Genomic DNA, 19,431 nt, shown 5'->3' with positions numbered 1-19,431 from the left:
TCCTCCACAGGACAAACCCATTCATTTTTTTTTTTCATTCATTCATATTTTCCACTGTTTTTACTTTCATCATTGCTGCCCGGACCTCCAGCGGCCTTTGTGTGCTTTGGGTTAAAGTTGGAATGTGTCAGTAACACTACACCTAACCCTGCGAGCTCCTTCAGACAGGAAGCAGTGGTGGACAGCCAGGTTCTAGGTTCTGTCGAGCAGTGATGTCATTCTGAATCAACGGTGTGATTTATGGACTGCGGACAGTCGACTGTATCTGACGGCTGATGTGCATCAACACTGAGAGAGTCTGCCTTCCTTCAGGCGCTTTGGCAGCGAACGTTTCCCACACTGCACTGCATTTGCTAGTTGCTGACGGGCTGGTTGACTTGTGTGAGGGATGCGTGGACTGGGAGAGGTCGGCTTTGTACAAAGCATTCTGATGCAAAGAAAAAAACATCAGAGGAGCTGCAGGAGAAATGCAGGTGCTCACTGTAGTTTTGTTGCAGAGAAGAACAGTCTACACGCAGCAGCCACCTCGTCAGACCAGGTCACAGGTGGTTCTAGTTTTTAAATCAGGATTTAAATCTTGATCCCGTTATTTCAGCTATATTGGAATGTATATATTGCCTGTGAGCAGTTTGCAGAACACTCCTGTGTACATAGTGTATAAATCTGATTTCAATACATGTTCATGCAATAAGGTGAAAAGGTTGTTTTTCTTATTCTGGTTTCTGTTGCACTGGTTTTGAATGATTATTGCTTTTCTCTTCACCTTATTTGTGGAAGTCATAAAAGCAAGCCCACATTAATCCTGTGTACTTCTTGTTCCAACAGGAAGGCCAGCCTCATCCTCTCCCAGCTAGAAGAGCTTTCCCACTGGTGTAAGGGTCTTCTCCAGGAGCCAAAGATCGGCCTCCGCAGGATGTCTCTCAAATTCCTGTCCTGCCGCTACACCGACACCAAGGCTTTCGGGCTGAACTGGTCGGACATGGGCCACGACGTTCACAAGGCCTGCGACGAGCAGACGCTCACTGTCATGTATAATGACTACGGTGAGCCAAAGGAGCTGTAAAGGTATTGTGAGGGTTCTGTTAGGATGTGCACAGGAATCCAGGAGATCTGTCAAACCCAACAAAGAAACAAATAAAATGCAGGTTTCACTCATGTTTCTATGAGATACATGTTTCATAAAAATCATTATTTGACTACCTACTCCTGCCGACGCTTCACAATTAAAGCCTTTGTTTCAATTTCCTCTTCGTTTCTTATTGGTCTTTCCTGCTGTTTAACACCGCTTGCATTAAAATGACACATACACTCTTTGCCATGCATCAAATTGTGTGGACTTGAGAACCACTGGGAGTCTGAGAGAGAAGTGAAGCAATTAAAAAGCGTTATCTGTGAAGCCTAGTAAAAGCCTAGACTCTGTATAGATATGAGTATTATTCAATCAATAGAGAATTTATTCACCCTGAAGGACATTTAGGCATTCAGTAGCTTAAAATTATCATTAGTGCAATACTTTACATAACATCAAAATAGCATTTAGCGTGCAACTTTGCAAAGGGCAAATGGAAACCTCAGATCGAATTGAAATTCAGTGTTGCTGCAGGAGCAGTTGGTTTCAAGACTTTGATCAATAAAACTTGAAGCTATTCTTTGCAGCACAACTCCAGCCCTCAGACAACTTTACATTTTTCCTGTGTCTACAATTTGACAGTGATGTTGCATGAAAAATACACAATACTCAAAATAGAAAGTTATTCACATATTTGAAAAAAATCATTTTACCTTCTGTTTTATTTGCCCTTAAATGCACATATCTCAGTGGAACCTGAGATGACATGCATTCTGCTTCACTTTGTTTCTTTGCTGGATTCTCTATCCTGATCCTTGATACTGAGGGAGAACACGTTTTGAAGCTTTTCTTTTTTACCATTTGTTGAGAAAACGTGACATTTACATTGTGTAGATTAGATTTAATCATACTTTTGTTGGCTTGTTCGTCGTCAGGTAAAATAAGGTTGAGACATAAAGGGTTACACATTAGCACATGTGTGCCTGTATAACTCTGTCACATCATTAGATATACTGTAAAATGAAAAGGAAACTTTTGATATCAAACTGATTGATAGTGATGGTGACTTCCTGATGTGGGGCCCATCCACCTGTACAGCCTGGATAGAGTTAGCTGCTTCTTGGACCTGTCTCATGATCTAAAATCAGCTCTTTTGTTTCTTTGATCATTTATATGAGTGATGGACACAGGGGAGACGGAATGCTGTAAAAGATTTTACAGTTATAACTCATCATAACTGCGTCTTCACCTGTACATTCCAACCACTATTAAGTATCTTAGTGATTCACAGCTTCTGGTGCTCGTTGTATGCGTTTATTGTGAATACTGCAACAGGCGGAGCCAGCCAACACGTGGGCTAAAAACCCATTTCAGATTGATGCTTGAAGCCGTTGTTTTTATTCTGCTGTGCGCTGCTTTGTTGTGTGGGGTCACTTGGACATGAAGACGTTTAGTTTTCCACCATCACTTCCCTTGAACTGTGAATTACAAACCGGGTTTTGTGGTTTTTGTCACAAACGCTAACAGAGAAAGAAACTGTATATAAGGAATTGTAATGTTGAGACAGCAAGATCAAAACCAGTATGAACAAAACCAGTATTTTACAAGGTTACCATGACAATGGTGAGGTAGCATCTTAGCAGTCTAGGCTGAAGATGGTGAAATAAAGAAAAAGCTATGTAGACAACAGAGGAGGGGAGTAACTTTATTAGCACAGACATTCAAAATAACCCTTCGCTTTATTGTTATTCTACACTTTTATTGATATACCCTGCTGAATGTAGTATTGATTTGCATTTGTAAAGGAAGCTGTTATGAGTTCTACTAAACAACAGTACAGTTCATAATCACAATACTTTTTAATTCTTGAATAACAATTTCATTTATTTGCCGATATTTTGGTTTTTAATTTGACAGATTTCACATCATAACTAATCCAACCAATGAACTATTAAAAGTCATAATTCTGTATTGAACCTGCAAATTAAGTGTCTTAATGTTTTCGTCTGCTTCTCTATGTTTAAACTTCATGCATTTACATTAGTTAGAAAGATCTTTTTGACATCTCCATTACTATTGTGTTTATTGTGAGTATATTAGTATATTTTATTTGGTTTAACTCCATCTGTTATGTTACTCTCGGTTGTTTTATTGCTGTGCTGTGGCCATGTTGGAGATTAATGTCAAAGAAATGCAAACACTCAATAGCTGTTGATTTTTTTTAACAAACCTCATATGTGAATACTAAAATAAAGGCTTGTAGATTTTTGTATAGGCAGTAAAGTATTTCATAAAAGCGTTGCATTCTAGCACAGTACTGTGTTTTGAAGCAGGTGTTTTATATACACCTGTTGTATATACATGTACAACAGGTGGTGTTTTACAACAGTTACTTTATGTGTGCTTTAGTATTGTACTGTAATATCTGCTGTGTAGCTTAGTCTTTGTAATCAGATCAATCCACTGATTCCAGTTATAAAGTGAAGAGCAGGAGGTTTTTACTTTCTCTCGTCTGTGATCTAAAGATGCTCGACACTGGATTTGTTAGTTCTAAACTGTTATTGGTTGATGAAAACACATGACGAACATGATGACATTTTATTTAACAAACTAGTTAAATGATCAATTAGCCTTCAACTGAACTTGAAGTGATTACATGGAGACCTCCTGACCTTTAAAAGAAATGGAAAGCAACCCTCTACTATCTGCATGATATTATTCTGTCTATACTGAATGTGGCATCATGACCTTAACTTTTTCACTTTGATCTTTGCTACTTCAAAGAACAATAAAGAATATATTATGGAATGTGGCTGTTTGTGATTCTTCTAAACCTCACGGAAACTTTTTTCTCTTGTCATGTTTCCAGAGGAATCCTTTTAGTTCACGTGACCCTAAAATATGAACATCCTAGTAGCACTGTTACTGAACTCACTGAAGCTTATCTTAAGATGATAGATTTTAATTCAATTTGTCCTCGCCCTCCACATGGGCCATGCTGTGAACTCACCCTTTAAAACTCACCTGGTCAAAGATCCTGAAGTGACGTGTGTGCGGCTGCAATTTCTGAAGTTGGTGGTTCGATCCCAGGGACCTCCATCCTGCATTCTGAGTGTCCTTGGGCAAGATACTGAACCCCAATTTGCCCCTGACGGCTGTATGAATGATGTGTAATAGAAAAATAGTAGCGTATAGAGGAGTGCTGTATGAAAGTGTGGGTGAAGGGGTGAATGCACTGGTCCTGTAAAACGCTTTGAGTAGTTAAGACTGGAAAAGAAGCTGTATAAATACCCTTCATATACAAAAATTGGCTTTGCATAATCCTACTAACAGACAGATCATAAGTTGTGAGCCTAGCACATGTACTTCATGTATTATTTGCTCTTTTGCCATGAGATTTTTTTACTTGATCCATGTTTGGATATTACACAGTATTTAACCACACAGAGACCAGTTGAGTCAGTGCTTTGGAAAAGAAGACCAAGCAGAAATAAGTCTAATAAAATCTAATATGTTGTTACATGTGATGAAGCATTATGTTCACAGTGACAAGATCAGCGACAGCTCAGAGTAATGTTTCACTGTAAGCTGAAGAAGTGTATTACCTCTAAAGCCAGTGTACACACACAGATAACGTCCTCTGTCAATGATCATAAACCACCAAGAAACACATTGTACGGATCGGTATAAAGTTGCTATTTATTTTATATCGAGTATAAAGAACAGTAAAATATCACAAATAACATGATTATACAGATACAATATTTGGACAGGGTACTTCAACATTTTTTCTGAGAAAGGTGATGTCTGTCAACTTCACAACTGCAACTGAAGACAAAAAATATGACAGGGTTTTTCTCAAAAGTATGATAATAGTGTTCACACTCTGCGGCTTATGTTTGACCCTGCTCATTATATTTATTTATTTCCAAATCCTACATCGACTTCAGGGATTGATTACACAACTCATCCAACAAGATTTTTTTTTTGTTAAAGTACGATTAAAAAAAAGCAAAAAAAAAAGCATGACACTTGGCAAGCCCTGTGCACATGCTGTGCGGTACAAATACATGTTTGTGTTACTGGGTTTGTGATATAAATAGAGTGTTGACTTCTGTTACTAATGTGTGATCTAGTAAATATGTTAGGTGATCCAAATATATTAGTCTGTACAGAAATGCATCCTCTTACAGCTACATGTCAGGGGGAGCTGGTTTGTAGAGGGATCTGATGCACGATGATGAAGATTATATGTATTGTCAGTATCCAGGAGGTCTGTCATGAATTTTTCTGTGTAGTGAAACCGAGCTTAGCCATGTTTTTTTCTTTGCCCATTTACCGTTGTTCAGTCTGTATTTTGGATTCAGATGTCTTCTGTGATGCAGTGTTAGGGTCTCATGGAGAAAAAAATATTCAGACAATAATGTTGTAATATTATGAGCATAACATTGTTATATTTTAAGAAGAAAGATGTAATTTAATGAGAAAAAAAATTATATAAAGAAAAAACATTCTTTGGTAAATTAGCAGCAGATTAAGTATTTTGTTAAATGTTCAACTTATACTGAAGTATAACTTAAGATTCTCAACATTCCTTGTTTTAATGCAGACGATAGGCTGATCTTCTTATATTCCCATTCTAAAATAACACATAGGCTAAAATGACTTTATTCTCGGAATATTGCGACTTTTTTCTCATAATATTACGACTTTATTCACAAGATCTGAGACAAATTGTTTCCCTTTAAGTGGCCCTTATACTTGGTCGCACTCTCCCAAGTGGATGCTACAGTAAAAACATTTAATAGCAGTAGCTCCTTACTCTAATGGCCGTGCATGTACTGAACACTTATCAGGCACATCCAGTTCTTTTGCTTTCCTTGTCCCAAGGCTAATCAAGTTCAGAAAAAGAGTTGAATCCATTTACAACTGTGATTTGATCCAATTATCATGACTTGATTCGTACAGAAGTGGATAAACTGCCTCTTAACCCTATTTGAACTGGACCTCAGTGTTTTTTTAGTTGGGCTCCCGTTTTTCAAAACATCATTTTCTGCCCTCACATAAATCCAGCAGTCAGGATAACCCTTAACTTCTTAATGGGAAAGGAAAACAATCCACGTGTAGATGTGTAGATGTTTGGCTGCACTGAACACGAAACTTTAAACCAACATGACTCATATGTGATGCTTTTTATCACGTAAAATGAAAATGGCCTTTCACTGCATAAAGTCTAACTTCAATCACATTCTTCAAATTATGAAAAGCTAAAAAATGAATAGTTTGTCTATTTGTTGTGGTGCAAAGTCTGTGGTTTGACTGTGTTTGACACAAGTTCAGCTTCTTTTATCCCTTCATCTCACTGCATTCCTCCTCCAGCTCCACCTCCTCCTCCTCCCGACTTCTTGGCTTTGCTCTTATTCTCCTCGGCATCCGGATCACGGCAAGTGCACTCATCCTGATTGCAGTCCGCCCCAAACTGAATGACCTATGAGTAAACAAGCACAACATTTAGAGCTCGGCTTCCCAGAGTCGCTACAGATCTTTCAATCTGCTGCTGGATTCAAACGCGATGTGACTTTTCAGGCCTGTCTAGCGCAGATGTCACTTCTAATGTTTGACTAAACTGACAAAACCAACATTGCATTTGGTTGGTTTCCCTGTTTGAGATAAACTAAGATCAGTCTGATAAAATTCTGCTTCTATTTCCCGTGGAATTAAAGAGGAGCAGAAAAGAACAGGAGTATGAAAAGCAGCACGGCAAAAGGAAATATTACATCAGGCCTTTCAACACAAGTAGAGTCACTAAAAAATGCACGAGTTGAGGAGGCTTCCCAAGCGTGTTGTTACATTTCAACTGTACCAAAGAGTACAACCTTGAATGGCAAAAACAGACAATAAAAACTAAATTTGCTTGAACTGGCCGAGCAGCTAGAGAACAGTTTTGTGCTGAAAGCTAAGTACCGCTTAGTAACCTGAGAGTGGTCTTAGATTTGTTGTGTTTCCTCCCAGTTTCAAAGAGAACTCTTACAGCCCCCTGGAGGCTGATAAAGTGCACGATGTCAAATGGTTCAACGTGGCCTCTGAATGGCGAGAAACCTTGAGGGTCTGAGGGAGAAGGAGGGAGGAACACACCGCCGTGGAGGTGAACGGATGAACACATGTTAAGAATCAACAACAAGAGGCTTCCAGCTCTTGTCTAGGAAGCGAGCCATCACCACAGGTTGCAAAATAAACTCTGGTGCCCCGCGAAGCAGTCTGTTGCAAGAAATGTAAACATTTGCTCCTGGAGAGAAGGAGTGAGAGGTAGATTGAGAGAAAGGAAGGGAGAGGGAGAGAGCCGGGTGGGAGGCAGAAAAAGAAAATAAGGATGATGGCAAGGGAGGTGAGCGTGAGAGTGGGAGGTAGCAGCTTGTCGGCCTTCGCTGCTGGTTGCACGCGCTTTTCTTTAAGGGCAGGGTGAGGGTTTCACTGAGGTCTCTCGACGGGCCGAGCTTCACCTATACTTCTTCCAGTCCCTTTTAAGATAAACTGAGCTTCCATTAAATGTTTCCTCAGTCACATAACACCCCGAGCAGCACTCCACCTCCGATGCCATCTGACAACCTTTGGAAGGAGCTAAACGGCTTGTTTTTGCTTTAGCCACGGAAACAAAAATCTTTTGGCTGTTGCTGAGTGTTTGGATCAGTTGCCTCCATGTTGTTTACTGAAACTTATTCATGAACAGAAATCATGTGGGAGAAAAAATTCAAAGTAATGAATTCAACCTTGCAAACAATCAAAACATAAGAAAAATCACGTTCTTTTTGTCTTCCTTCTGTTCACTCTTGCTGCTTTTAATGTTTTGGCCTTTTGTTGGAATAAAACAGACCCAAGTTCACAAATCAGAGGGAGGTTGTGTGTCTGTTCATCTTTTCCTCTGGAACTTTGCCCTGTTGACCAATGACTGAATTCACACCTGAATCATCTCTTGTGTATCCCTCCCTCCTGTCACTGCTGCTAAAACAAATGCTGTGTGGTCCTGTCCTCATCCAGACCCAAACAGATATGAACTTTCAGATAATCTGATGTAGTTCAGATTCAAGTGGTGTACATTGCCAGGAAAAATCTCTGTAGTGGTCTTGATTCTTGCAGAATAATGTAAAAAGTCTTACTGGAATCAGCATGTGTTTATAGTGGTAAGTATTGAAACTGTAGCAAATTGACATTTAATGTTCAAACTCTCAACTTTTTCTAATGTAGCGTCAGAAATTGTGTTAAGTAGCTTATGGTGTGGTAAAGACCTGTAATTTCCTACACCTGCATACATCATACCACATAGAAACAGAGGGTACTGTAAACAACCCCACCATCCACCCCCTCATTACCGCCCTCCGCTCCATCACTCAGCTGGAGCCCACGGTGGCACTCAGGATGCAGACTCTCGCGGCCATTTAGTTCACTTCCTAAGAACGACCCCTGCACGCCCAGCTGCTGTTTTACAGTGGCCGAGTAAACCGCAGACCTTCAAACACCTCGCCGCTCCCACCCTTATACCCCCTACCTACCCGTTCCCCTGTAAAAGAGCAGTTAGTGGCAATCTGGCAGCTCATTTATTATGACGGCAGCCACACACTCACTGAACTCCTGCGTTTAGGAAGGAGCTGCCAGTGAGTCATGGCGTGCCACGGACATGAAGGAGACAGCCGAGGCTCGGCCAACTGTAGGCCATAGGAGTTAATAGGCAGGGCCCCCTGAATAACTGTCATGACTATGTGGCTGTACAGTAGCCAAATAGGGTATAGTAGGAAGGAGGTGGGGTGAGTTAATTCTTAACGGTCCACATGGGAGAGACGTTTTAGTGCAGGCAAAGAAAAATAGAAAAAAAGACGTGTTAATGTAAAAGCAGTTGAGGGAATGAGTGGCTGGTTTTCACCACTGGACCAACCTGTCATTATTATTTATACCATTCCTCCGACCCACCCAATATATACAGCAATCGTTTAGAGCAAATAATGAAATGTGATATATTTGCATCTTGTTGCAAGCACGAACAATTTATCCCCGTGGAGAGTTTGTTCGGATATACACAAAGATATCCAACATATTCCTCAAACTGATTAGATTAGCTTATGGGCATCAAACTTAAATATCTGTATCTATCTCATCTGAAGAAGGTTTTATATAAGTGGGTTCTTTTGGGACCACCACCAAAATAATAGAGTGGGATTGTTACTCTCATCTGGTAAATCGGTTATGTGCTTTCAGACATGAACTGAACTCTGGAGGGGCTGTATATTAGAACACAAATGTCCGAGTGAGAGCGTCCGGGCATTCTCTGAAATTTCTCCAGCCAGCCCCCTGGTTTCTCCAGAGGATTTACTGTGAACGAGTGGGTGTGTTGATGATGATTCTAACACGCGACAGACACAAAACAAAAAAAAAAGCAAAACACAAAAAAGAATACAAACATATCAAGACAGTTTTTGCTGATAAGGGCCGAAAAACAAGTAATCCCCACTGCAGAATTTAAAAGTTACGTGCTGCCTCGGCCTGCTGTGCCCCCCTCACCTGAAAGCTCTGGAAATGTTTGTGTATCTCACATGAAAGGCAAACTCTGGAGCAATCCGGGCCCAAATGTGCCTAATTCTCCAGGGTTCATGTCTGAAAACTGCTATAGTGTAATAGGTGGACATCACACTTGTATTTTACCACTATATCCAACTGTGTTCTGTCCTTAAAACTGACTAGTTCCTTCTGCAGTGGAGCTACCGCTAAATATGAGAGGTGAGAAAGTGTTTCGCAGCATGGGGTAGGGAAAACCTGCTTATTTACCCATTTGAGTGAAAAAGCCAGAGGGAACAAGTCTCCTCTGTTGTTGTAAGTAAAGATGAGGGAGACTAAATAGGTGCAGTTGTTAACAGGAGAAAGTGGAAAGTGGCAGGGATCTGTGTTTGTTTGTTTAGTAGAAATCTTTTTCGTAGCGGCACAGCGCTCGGGCCAAAAGAGACGGATTTCTACTACTGTAAACAGGAAGAATCTGGCTTTGGAAACCAGCTTCAGCTTCTAAGCACGGGCTTGATTGCAAGATTGCCGAAGCAAGCCAAACAACACTTGACCCCTATTCAAAACAAAGTGGATAGAAATCATAAGTTGTATCATGGACTAATTGTGTTTTTATTATTTAAATCAAATAAACAGTGTTGTGATGAAAGTCAATCTTTTTGTTGATGCGTAAAAATACAGCAGGGCAGGAAGTGGAGCGCTGGAAATGTCTGTTTGTGTACCTTTCTAGTTGAGAGGGTGGACGGGCAGCAGTCTCCTCCATCGTACTGGCAGTAGGCCCGGTTGTTGGTGGTGTCGCACCAGCCGTCCCCTCCAAAAGGCTGCGCACAAGTTACAAACAAGAAACTGTCAGTGGTGTTAGGAACCGAGAAATTACACACTCACACAGCATGAAAGGCCAAAAGAAAACAGATTTCCAATAATTTTTTATTCAGTTATATTGTTTCAAAGCAGAAAAAAAGTTCTGCAAGTCCAATATCGATTGTGCAGAGTCGGTTACATACTTGCAAGCAAACCTTAGGGATTTATTAAGCACATGGTTGACACTAATTTCATGTGGTTCACAGCAAAACTTCCCCAAACAGGAGTGAACACTTGACACTGCTTGCTTCATTAAGCTGCAATGATTGCGACCGGACCACAATGATTGCCTGTTGCAAAACATAAAGAAATTCACCCCATGTAATCTTTACTGATGCATAAAAGCTGTTGTTTTTTTGAATTGTCAGTGACAGATTTGTGATCCATCACTACGCTCAGTCTCTGTTGTGGATGTCAAGCCTGGGACAGAAGTGCTTGTGACTTCTGGTTGTGTTTTCAGCCCTGTCCATTAGTTTGTTGGTCAGTTTGTTTGTTTGTCTGTAGGATTATGCGGAAACTCAGATTTCCACAGAAATCGGGATAAGAAAGAATCCATTCCACTTTGGTAAGAGTCTGGACAATAGGGCAGATCCCAGATCTTGATCAAATAATCTATCATTTTCTACAATGGAGATAATCTGCATTGTTTTGTTGGTTTAGCTATAAGGCTTGATTGAATATGAAGGGACTGTTGGGCCATGGTAGAAATATGTGCCTTACTTAGCACCACTCTCCCGATGAGATGCATTGAGTCTGCCATTATAACCATGTGATTGGTTCTAGACGAGGTAGAGGTGTAAAACTATCCAAGGTATCCAAAGATCTACCAAATATCTCATTAGCTTAGGCCCGCATTAAACAGGTCATGTGTTGTATACATATTATGATGTGTTCGGCTATTTTATTGATAGCATACGCTAGGGCAGGCCTGCATGTGTGTGTCTCTTCTCTCGCTCTTTATTTAGTTATTTATCAATGGTGTCGGATCATGAATCCAGAACATTCTGGTCATAACCCTGATGATGTCCTGGCTGTGCGCGTCACGTTACGTCTCTTGTTGTGTGTGCTGGTGAACTGTTTGCACACTAAATGTTGGACTTTTTTTCAATGTGTTTAAATACTTGTCTCATAAACTATAGAGCGAATTAAAGAAGCATAAAGTAAGCTCCTCACTTCTGATGAGTGATGGTTCTTATTGTTAACGTGTAAAGTCAGCTCAGGTCAGCAGTGGAGGACATGTGACAGGGTAACATGGCACGCTACAAGGTACCCAGGCCTTTGGGGACAGTGATGGGATCACTTTACTGAACCTTGTCCAGGTGTTGGCCAAACTCAGCAAAACGTCACAGGAAGAATAACCCCATCTGATAAACCCCTAATCCTCAGTCGTTCACCTTGAACGCCAAAGTAGTTAAGAACGTGGTGAACATGCTGTGTGAATTGGTTCATTGCAGAGGTGAATGCTACAATCCTTAGAGTGAACTGATAAGAAACCTTATACATGAGACCAGCTGCACCAGTAGAAATGGCCTTTGCGAGGATTAGAGTTAAAATATATCTTTTGGAATTCCATGATAAACAATGAAACTAAACTGAGATTCAACCTCATTTAACTTACTAATATACTGTAGTAAATAGATGCTTCACTTTAGAGCACCTGTTCATGACAATTCTTCAACTTGTTTGTGTTAGTGTTCTGGCCAGTGTGGGAGTCCTCATGGTGAAGACTGGAGTGGCAAATTAGTGGAATTTAAGTTAAATAAAATCTCAAACAAGTCACAATGAAATACTTTTTTAAAGTTTTCCACTAAACCTTGAGGGCTTTTCTGAAGTGCCAACAAAATGAAAATAAGTGCTGAATGCCAAAGATACTTTTGGCTTTCTATGGTAGGCTGATGGAGTCATTTCAAAGACTTAGGCCTCCACCTAACCTGCGCAGGGGGAGAGAACAGCTGCTGAGAAGATTTCTGCAGTTTTCTCTTCACTTCAAAGAACTCCCTACTTGACGAATCCCTTTGCCTTTCCCAACTAAACTGCCGTGGCATAAATAAATCTATTTAATCGTTCTGTTTCGGAGTAAATACTTTAGCAGCAATTGTACCAGATGCCTCACCCAAGTGACTATAGTGTGTGAATCTTTGAAATACCTATAGTCTAAGACAGCCATGCATAATACTGACTTGCTGAATCTGATGTCAAGTTTTTTGGGAATTCTAAAATATAGCTGAGCTTTATCGATAGTTTGATCTAGACTCTACGTGCACATCTTTCCTGGCTGGGAAATGCAGACCCCACACTTTGCCAATATGAGGTTAATTTCACGATCAGAGCTCATACTGAGGTTAATTAGTATCAACATTTTTCCTTCTAAGCAGCATAAACCTTACCCTCAACAGAAATGCACATTCCCATGACGAGTATTGAATTAGAAAGAGTTGGCTGTGCACCTTTGTCCCCTGTGGGTGATAAAAAGGTCAGCTGGTTTGTGTATTACCTTTATTCTGAAACACAGAAAACAGCAGAGTGAACCCCACACCTTGCTGACATAAATATTCCACCTCTTACCATCGGCTTTTTTAGGGCAGCATGTGCTGTCATCAGCACCTGCCAAGCTCTTCATCGGAACATTATTAAATATAGGTATGAATTCAAGTGAGCGCTCTTCTGTCAAGCAGCAATATATTTATTTTTTATTTCCTACCAAGTATCTGTATCATTCTTTTAATAGCACTCATTTTATCATCTCCCCCTTCTTTACCGAGTTCATCCTTCTGAAACAGCTAGGGGAGTGTGAGGTTAGCCTGTCTCTTAACTCCTTGTGACTTAATGTGTTTTTCCTCTTGACAGGAGACAGTTCAGCAAGTTCAAGGGAAATCTGTACATATACTACATGTGTGTATATATATATATATATGTGTGTGTGTGTGTGTGTGTGTGTGTGCATGTGCATGTATGTGTGTGTTTGTGTGTGTGTGTGTGTGTGTGTGTGTGTGTGTGTGTGTAATAGAAGTTTTATGAGAAGTAAAAACTTCTTTTAGAGTATGTATATATTTATTGCTTGAGAGCCTGAAGACAGTAAGAGGACGAGCACTGGGAGCAAAGTTTTTGCTGTGTTTGAGTTTACTACTTTCTGTGGAAACCAGTTTACAAAATGGTTGTGGTTTCCAGTGTCGTTAGCTTCTTGTTTTGATCAGACGTGATGCATATGCATGAAAAGCCAGATTGTCCGTACACCTGGGCAAGCAAACAAGCAGGTTTCACAAACCGTGCAGTGTTTACTGTATTTTCAGAATCCACTGAACTTTTTTAAAAGAAATCAAGTTTTTAGAAAGCATGTTTTTGCCAAAATCTGTCAATAAACAGATGATTTAAGTTCACAGTGCCTGCACTTTAAGATGTCTCTCACTGCCAGCTGCCTGACAACTTTTACTGGTTGTGTTAACGTTTTATGCAACAAGGTCACCTGTGTAATCTCCTTTCTCTGTCAGTCTCTCAGTCGAGTGTGCACACCTCACATTTATCTACAGCTCAGGTGGAGTTTTTAAAATATAATATAAAAAAAATTTTCATTGAGAAGTGATGACACCGTGGTTACAGACTTCCAACAGCTAACTCCTTGTTCTGTGCTGTAAGATCATTGACTATTGCGGTAAAGATGATCCTTAAACTCCCAAAACAAATCAAATCTGTAAACACAAAGTTAATTGATCCATTTTGTTGTGAGAAAATGTCGTCACAATGAAAATTACACTAAATGTGACTAAGGACTTCCTGCAAAATTCACGGAACCAGTCAGTTAAGTTTATGGCTCACAATATAATCCCTCAAAACAATTGTTTGTGCAAACACCTGGAAAAGGCAAAACAGTTGCAGGAAATACAGTTCATCCTCCAGAGAGCAGGAATCAGAGTTGAAGGTTCTGGACTTTGTAAGCCAGTGAGCCCCATCTTCCATGGAAGGGAGGGCAGATGAAGTTCAGAGTGAAACTGCGAATAGTCCCAGTGTGTACCTCTTGACTAACTCCCTCTAGATGTATTCCAGGAAATTTCAACTTGAAGATTCGAGAAAGACTTGAGGGAAGACCTAGAGCATGCTGGTCCACATGTGAGATAATATCTCCAGAGTATCGTACAAACAGGGTGGGATTCCCTGGAACAACTGGAAGATGTGGTTTGGGCAACATAAGTTTGGCCTACTCTGTTTAGTCTGTTGCTACCACAAAGTGGACCTTGATAAATTATTAGAATGGATGGTTGGATGGGTGGAAATGAATTCATCCAAATCATTCAACGAAATTTACCATCTTGAGGTTGTATGTCTCTGCAACCGGTCAAGTTGCGGTTCTTCCATATCCATCCAGACTCATAAAGTATATGTGGTGAAGACTGAATTAATTTATTAAAGGGATGAAACATCATTATGATTTCTTGAGTTATGTGATCTATGAGGTCACAGTGACCTTGACCTGTGACCACCAACGATTGATCATTTCATCCTTGAGCCAAAATCAACATTTGTGCCAGATGTCATAAAATTCTGTCCAGATGTTAGTGATATATCTCATAGACAGAAATGGGACAGCGTTTTGACCACCAAAATCTAATCAGCTTGTCCTTCAGCCCAAGTAAAGAGGTCTGTGCCAATGTTGAAGAAATTGCCTCAAGGTGTTCCTCAGATAGTGAGTTCAAGAGAATGGGACAGACAACCCAAAAACATTTTGCCTTTGGCCATGGGTGTTGTCTGGTCTGTCACAACAAATTAGTCAGGAAACAACAGGAAACTGTACTCACATGCTCACAATACAGGGAGAAGTAAAATAAGTCAGGCTACATATAAAGGCTTAAATAAAGGAAATGGTCAAAAATGTCCTCCAACCTGTCCCTACCCTGTGATTACAATTCGGTTGTAAAAAGTCAAGCATGTAAGGAACAATTAATAAACATCAGTCTCCAATGAATTTTTAACCCATCCGTCCACCCTACAATGGATATTCTACTTAACACCTCATCTAACCTTCTCCTTTTCTTCTCATACTCACCACAGCCACAAGAAGTCAAAAAACTAATCTAACTATTGCCATAGCCATATATCAGTCATCTCATTAATGGCAAAATCAGATTGTATGCTTACAATTAGAGCTGTTTGATATGAAGATGTGAAAAAAAACCTCTTGTGGCGATAGAGGTCATTTTAATCCACATAATGATACATTTCATAACTTGTTACATTTTCTCTGTAAATTGAGGCCATGTCTTTGCAGATGTAAGTGGCTATCAACCTCGATTTTTGTTCCATACTATTTGATATGTTTCTTGTGTAGGCGTTAAAAGAGGTTATTGGTGTTTGAGTCTGTTGAGTGGATTGTTTGACAGTTGGGAAGTACCATTTTCTGGTCATTGTCATATTTTCATTCCAAAACAAAATGCAAAAGAAGTAACCCCTCTTTTCAGTGCAAGATATCGTCTTTTGCTATTGTCTTGGTTATTCAGAGTGCTTCTTCTGTTTGGAATTACCCTCTAAATTTGTTTGTGTGTCCGTCATGCAAATGTCTTGTCTCCATTCAAGCTAGGACAAAGAACAGAGAACGCCGAATGACTAAATGATACATTTATAAAAAATGTAATTATGTTGTTCAAAGCTTAAAGTCAAATGTCATCTGAGCTAAGTATCTATCATCTTCAGACTGCCTTTCGTCTGCAGAGAATCATTTGATTAATTTGCTATATTTCTTTTTGTCTTCAATTGAACAACTCCAGCATGTGTTTCAGAGTAAACTAGAAGAACTTGCTGCATATCCCAAACAATATTTTTTGGCTAAAGTCTTTAGGTTGTTTTGCAAATTTAATAACAGCAGGTGATGACAGACATTCAGCCAGTTTGAGATGTGTGTGACAGGTTAGAATCAGATATGCTTCCATGCACCATTCAAATAGTTAAAATAGTTCTTTTTTTCTCGAAATGCCTCATATGAAGTTATGCATGAGTCAATGAGTGTAATTGGCTTGGTGTCACACCCTTATCATATTTTTGTTCTTACTGCTCCAGCAAACATTTTAATAATGCTGTGAAAACAATATATCAGTTTTAGAAAGACACAGCAGGGGTGATGCTATTTTTTACAACTCTAAAGTTCGATAAAAAAAAAATACAGAATAGTTTCAGCCTGACAATTGTACCAGGGATGATTTGTTGCGTATTGTACACTTTTTGTCAAATTGGTTTTAAAGAAAGAAAGAAAACAGAGGTAGAGTAAGTGAGAGAAAAGAAGGAAAGAGAAACAGAGGTAGCAATGGCATCTGGATGAGATCTGGCAAAGCGCACATGCAGCACATGTGGTCCGGTATAATTTACAGTGTTGTCATGGAGGAGCGAGTTATAAGCAACTGTTTTGCCTAGCAACATTCACGGGAAGGTGGAAGGGGAAAATGTAGTGCTGGCAGGTAGGAAGAATATTTTAATACCATGAGACATCAACAGTTTATGTGTTCCATCAGTAGTTCCAGCCTTTGCTGAACCCAACAAATGAATGCCAAATAAAAATGGTCTAGGTTTATGATGTTAGAGGATTGACTGTCACTGCTAAACTATTACTGAGCCGAGATGGACGTTAAATTGCTGATTAAACTAACCTTCATTTATGATGCAAAGTGCAGAGCACACAAAATCCTACGCAATTGAACGCGAGCTACAGCGGCCCCTAAAGCCTGCAATATTTAGTATAATTCTCAATACAAAGGTCTTGACCATTTTTACTACTATTATTTTTACTGTTTCAGAAATGGTGATCAGAATAATGGGGAGTATATCTTGAGAATCTCACTGATCACAGGTTCGTCTAAACACACATGACAATATTCTTTTTTCTTTTATCTTGGTTGTTGTTTAACAGACTAATTACAACTTTTCTAACTGTCCGTAACATCAACATCTTGAAGCCTCCATCAGTGGATGGAGTTTGCTCAGTTGTTGCAGAGATGCAGAGACTTGTCCAAAGAGTGTTTTTGAGGGAGTGATGATCTCCTCATAATACACGACCATCACAGGTCAACTGCTCAGGATTCTGGAGCAAGTGATCAAAAGTCTTGTTGCTAATGAAGTCTGGGACATAACGGAAAACTAAGTTGACCTTGCATGGACTCTCAACATCAGACTATTTCATGGAATTTTAAGTAAGTTTCAATCTTTTGTTATAAACATCAGTCTTATTATAGTACTAGTAAGAGGGACATTTTGACCTTGGAGGGGTGTTTTGTGTATATTCTTACCAAACTGCAAGAACTAGCAGATAATATTTTGCTCTTTACCCAAGTGTTGGATGAGCAGAAACAACGTTTTTGTAAAAGGAAGTTAGTGGTGATTGTCGAGTTGTGATTGAGAAGAATACAAAGCTGACTGTCATTTTTTCAAATGCCTCAGGCTGGAGTTTTCAAACTAGCAGATTTCCAAAGTTCTTAATTTTAGGTGCTTGAAAAGTAAGTGTGGACATAGTGAGGTGTTTAAAACTAAAACGTAGCAGTGGGGATGTAACCCAAATAGTAAAGCAACTGGCTTATAAATTTGTAGATATTTTGTGAAGGACCTATGGGTATGCCGGCATCATCCTTTGACCATCATACCAGTGGTTTAAAAATTAAATGTAATCTAACTAAAGTAGAAATGCATTCTCTTAGGGTGTTATTCACTTGTTGGATTTAACTGATCGGGCATTTTCCAAGAACACAATTATCCAACTTTTCATATAGTGAGGGAATAAGAGACACAATTATGAAACTATAGAAGTGTGATTGATAAAGATCTAGGTTTCATGATTAAGACCAGAGCAGAGAGCAACAGTTTTTTTTTGGCTTTTCTTGTGTACTTTTATATATGAATAGCTTCTCCATAATTCATTCATAACATTCACACATTCCATGTCAGTCATCTTCTTGCCCAAGGGCATGCAGTCAGGAGGATCGAATCACTGAACTCTCGGTTAACGACTGAGGGACTCCTGAAAGTATCCTGCTGTTGTTTCCAATAAAAATTAAATCATTAATTCCCGACATTGTCAACTTTTGAATAAACTGAAAAGGGTATCGTGCTCTCTCAGGAGCTCTCGCTCGGTAGACTGTTTTCAAACTAGGCAGAATGATTTAAAAGCCTTGTGTCAGCCTGAATGATTAATCTAAATCTAACATAATCCAGTGATTAATTCATTTCCCTTTATCAGATAATCCATTACTGTTGGCAGGCATAACAATGTTTGGCAACGCTTGGATCCCTGAAAAAAATCTTCTTTGGACCTATTTGAAAAGGATTCTTTTGAAGTTAAAAACGTGGGATATCAATTTCTGCTCGAGATTTGTCATTATGATATGTGAAGCACATTGCACACTGGCTCTGGTATCTTGAGTAGTGATGACAACAGGGATACAACATCATGTTTAATATTGTTGGAGACGTCTGGCAAGGGCAGTGAATTTAATGTGGTTATGCCCAGAAATTGTGTAATTGTTTTAAGGATTAAGTATTTTCTATCTCAGTGTTAATAAAACAGCTTTGATAATATCTGACGAGCCAAACTGAGATCCTCTTGAACTCAAGTGCATACGAGACATGTTATGTGAGAAGAGATTATACTTACACCTAATGTATGTGACAGAGAAGTCACCAGTTGGTTCGGCAAGCTGTGTTTTCAGAAAGTATCTTGGTGCTCAGTTGAATGAATACCAAAGGTCAACATTTGCCACGTTCCATTATACCTCTGAGCTTGGAATTACCGACCACAGAGTCAAAAGTTGCCACTGGAATCGGTCAGAATTTTGACTGGGAAGGTCAGTGGAACCTCACCACCCCCAACAGGATGGCTGCTTCGTGAAATAAGTGAAAATATCCAGCATAGAAAAGGTGTCATAAACTTTACTCATTCTATTCACCGTGAATGATGCAATACCCCTTCCCAAACCTGCAACCCCTAC

General features: G+C 39.6%; 2 protein-coding genes across 13 annotated transcripts in view; one reads left to right on the top strand and one right to left on the bottom strand.

Annotated features, from left to right (window-relative positions):
• The window catches only part of astn1 (astrotactin 1), a 389,228-nt gene extending 385,351 nt beyond the window's left edge, over nucleotides 1-3,877 (top strand). For all 12 annotated transcript variants that reach the window (XM_069511745.1, XM_069511741.1, XM_069511748.1 and 9 more), the window contains one exon: nucleotides 826-3,877. In XM_069511745.1, coding sequence (XP_069367846.1) covers nucleotides 826-1,063 — 238 coding nt within the window. In that variant the 3' untranslated portion in view covers nucleotides 1,064-3,877. The remainder of the gene's footprint in view (nucleotides 1-825) is intronic.
• Nucleotides 3,878-4,741: 864 nt separating this feature from the next.
• pappa2 (pappalysin 2) overlaps nucleotides 4,742-19,431 on the bottom strand; it is a 69,142-nt gene continuing 54,452 nt past the window's right edge. Inside the window, exons 26-27 of the mRNA XM_020100026.2 lie at nucleotides 10,336-10,434; nucleotides 4,742-6,557 (exon numbers count right to left, since the gene is read on the bottom strand). Of these exons, the coding sequence (XP_019955585.2) occupies nucleotides 6,429-6,557; nucleotides 10,336-10,434 (228 nt within the window). The 3' untranslated portion in view covers nucleotides 4,742-6,428. The remainder of the gene's footprint in view (nucleotides 6,558-10,335; nucleotides 10,435-19,431) is intronic.

Source organism: Paralichthys olivaceus, chromosome 16 (assembly GCF_024713975.1).
Source record: "Paralichthys olivaceus isolate ysfri-2021 chromosome 16, ASM2471397v2, whole genome shotgun sequence".
Lineage (NCBI taxonomy): Eukaryota > Metazoa > Chordata > Actinopteri > Pleuronectiformes > Paralichthyidae > Paralichthys > Paralichthys olivaceus.
This window is presented reverse-complemented; position numbering and strand designations above follow the sequence as displayed.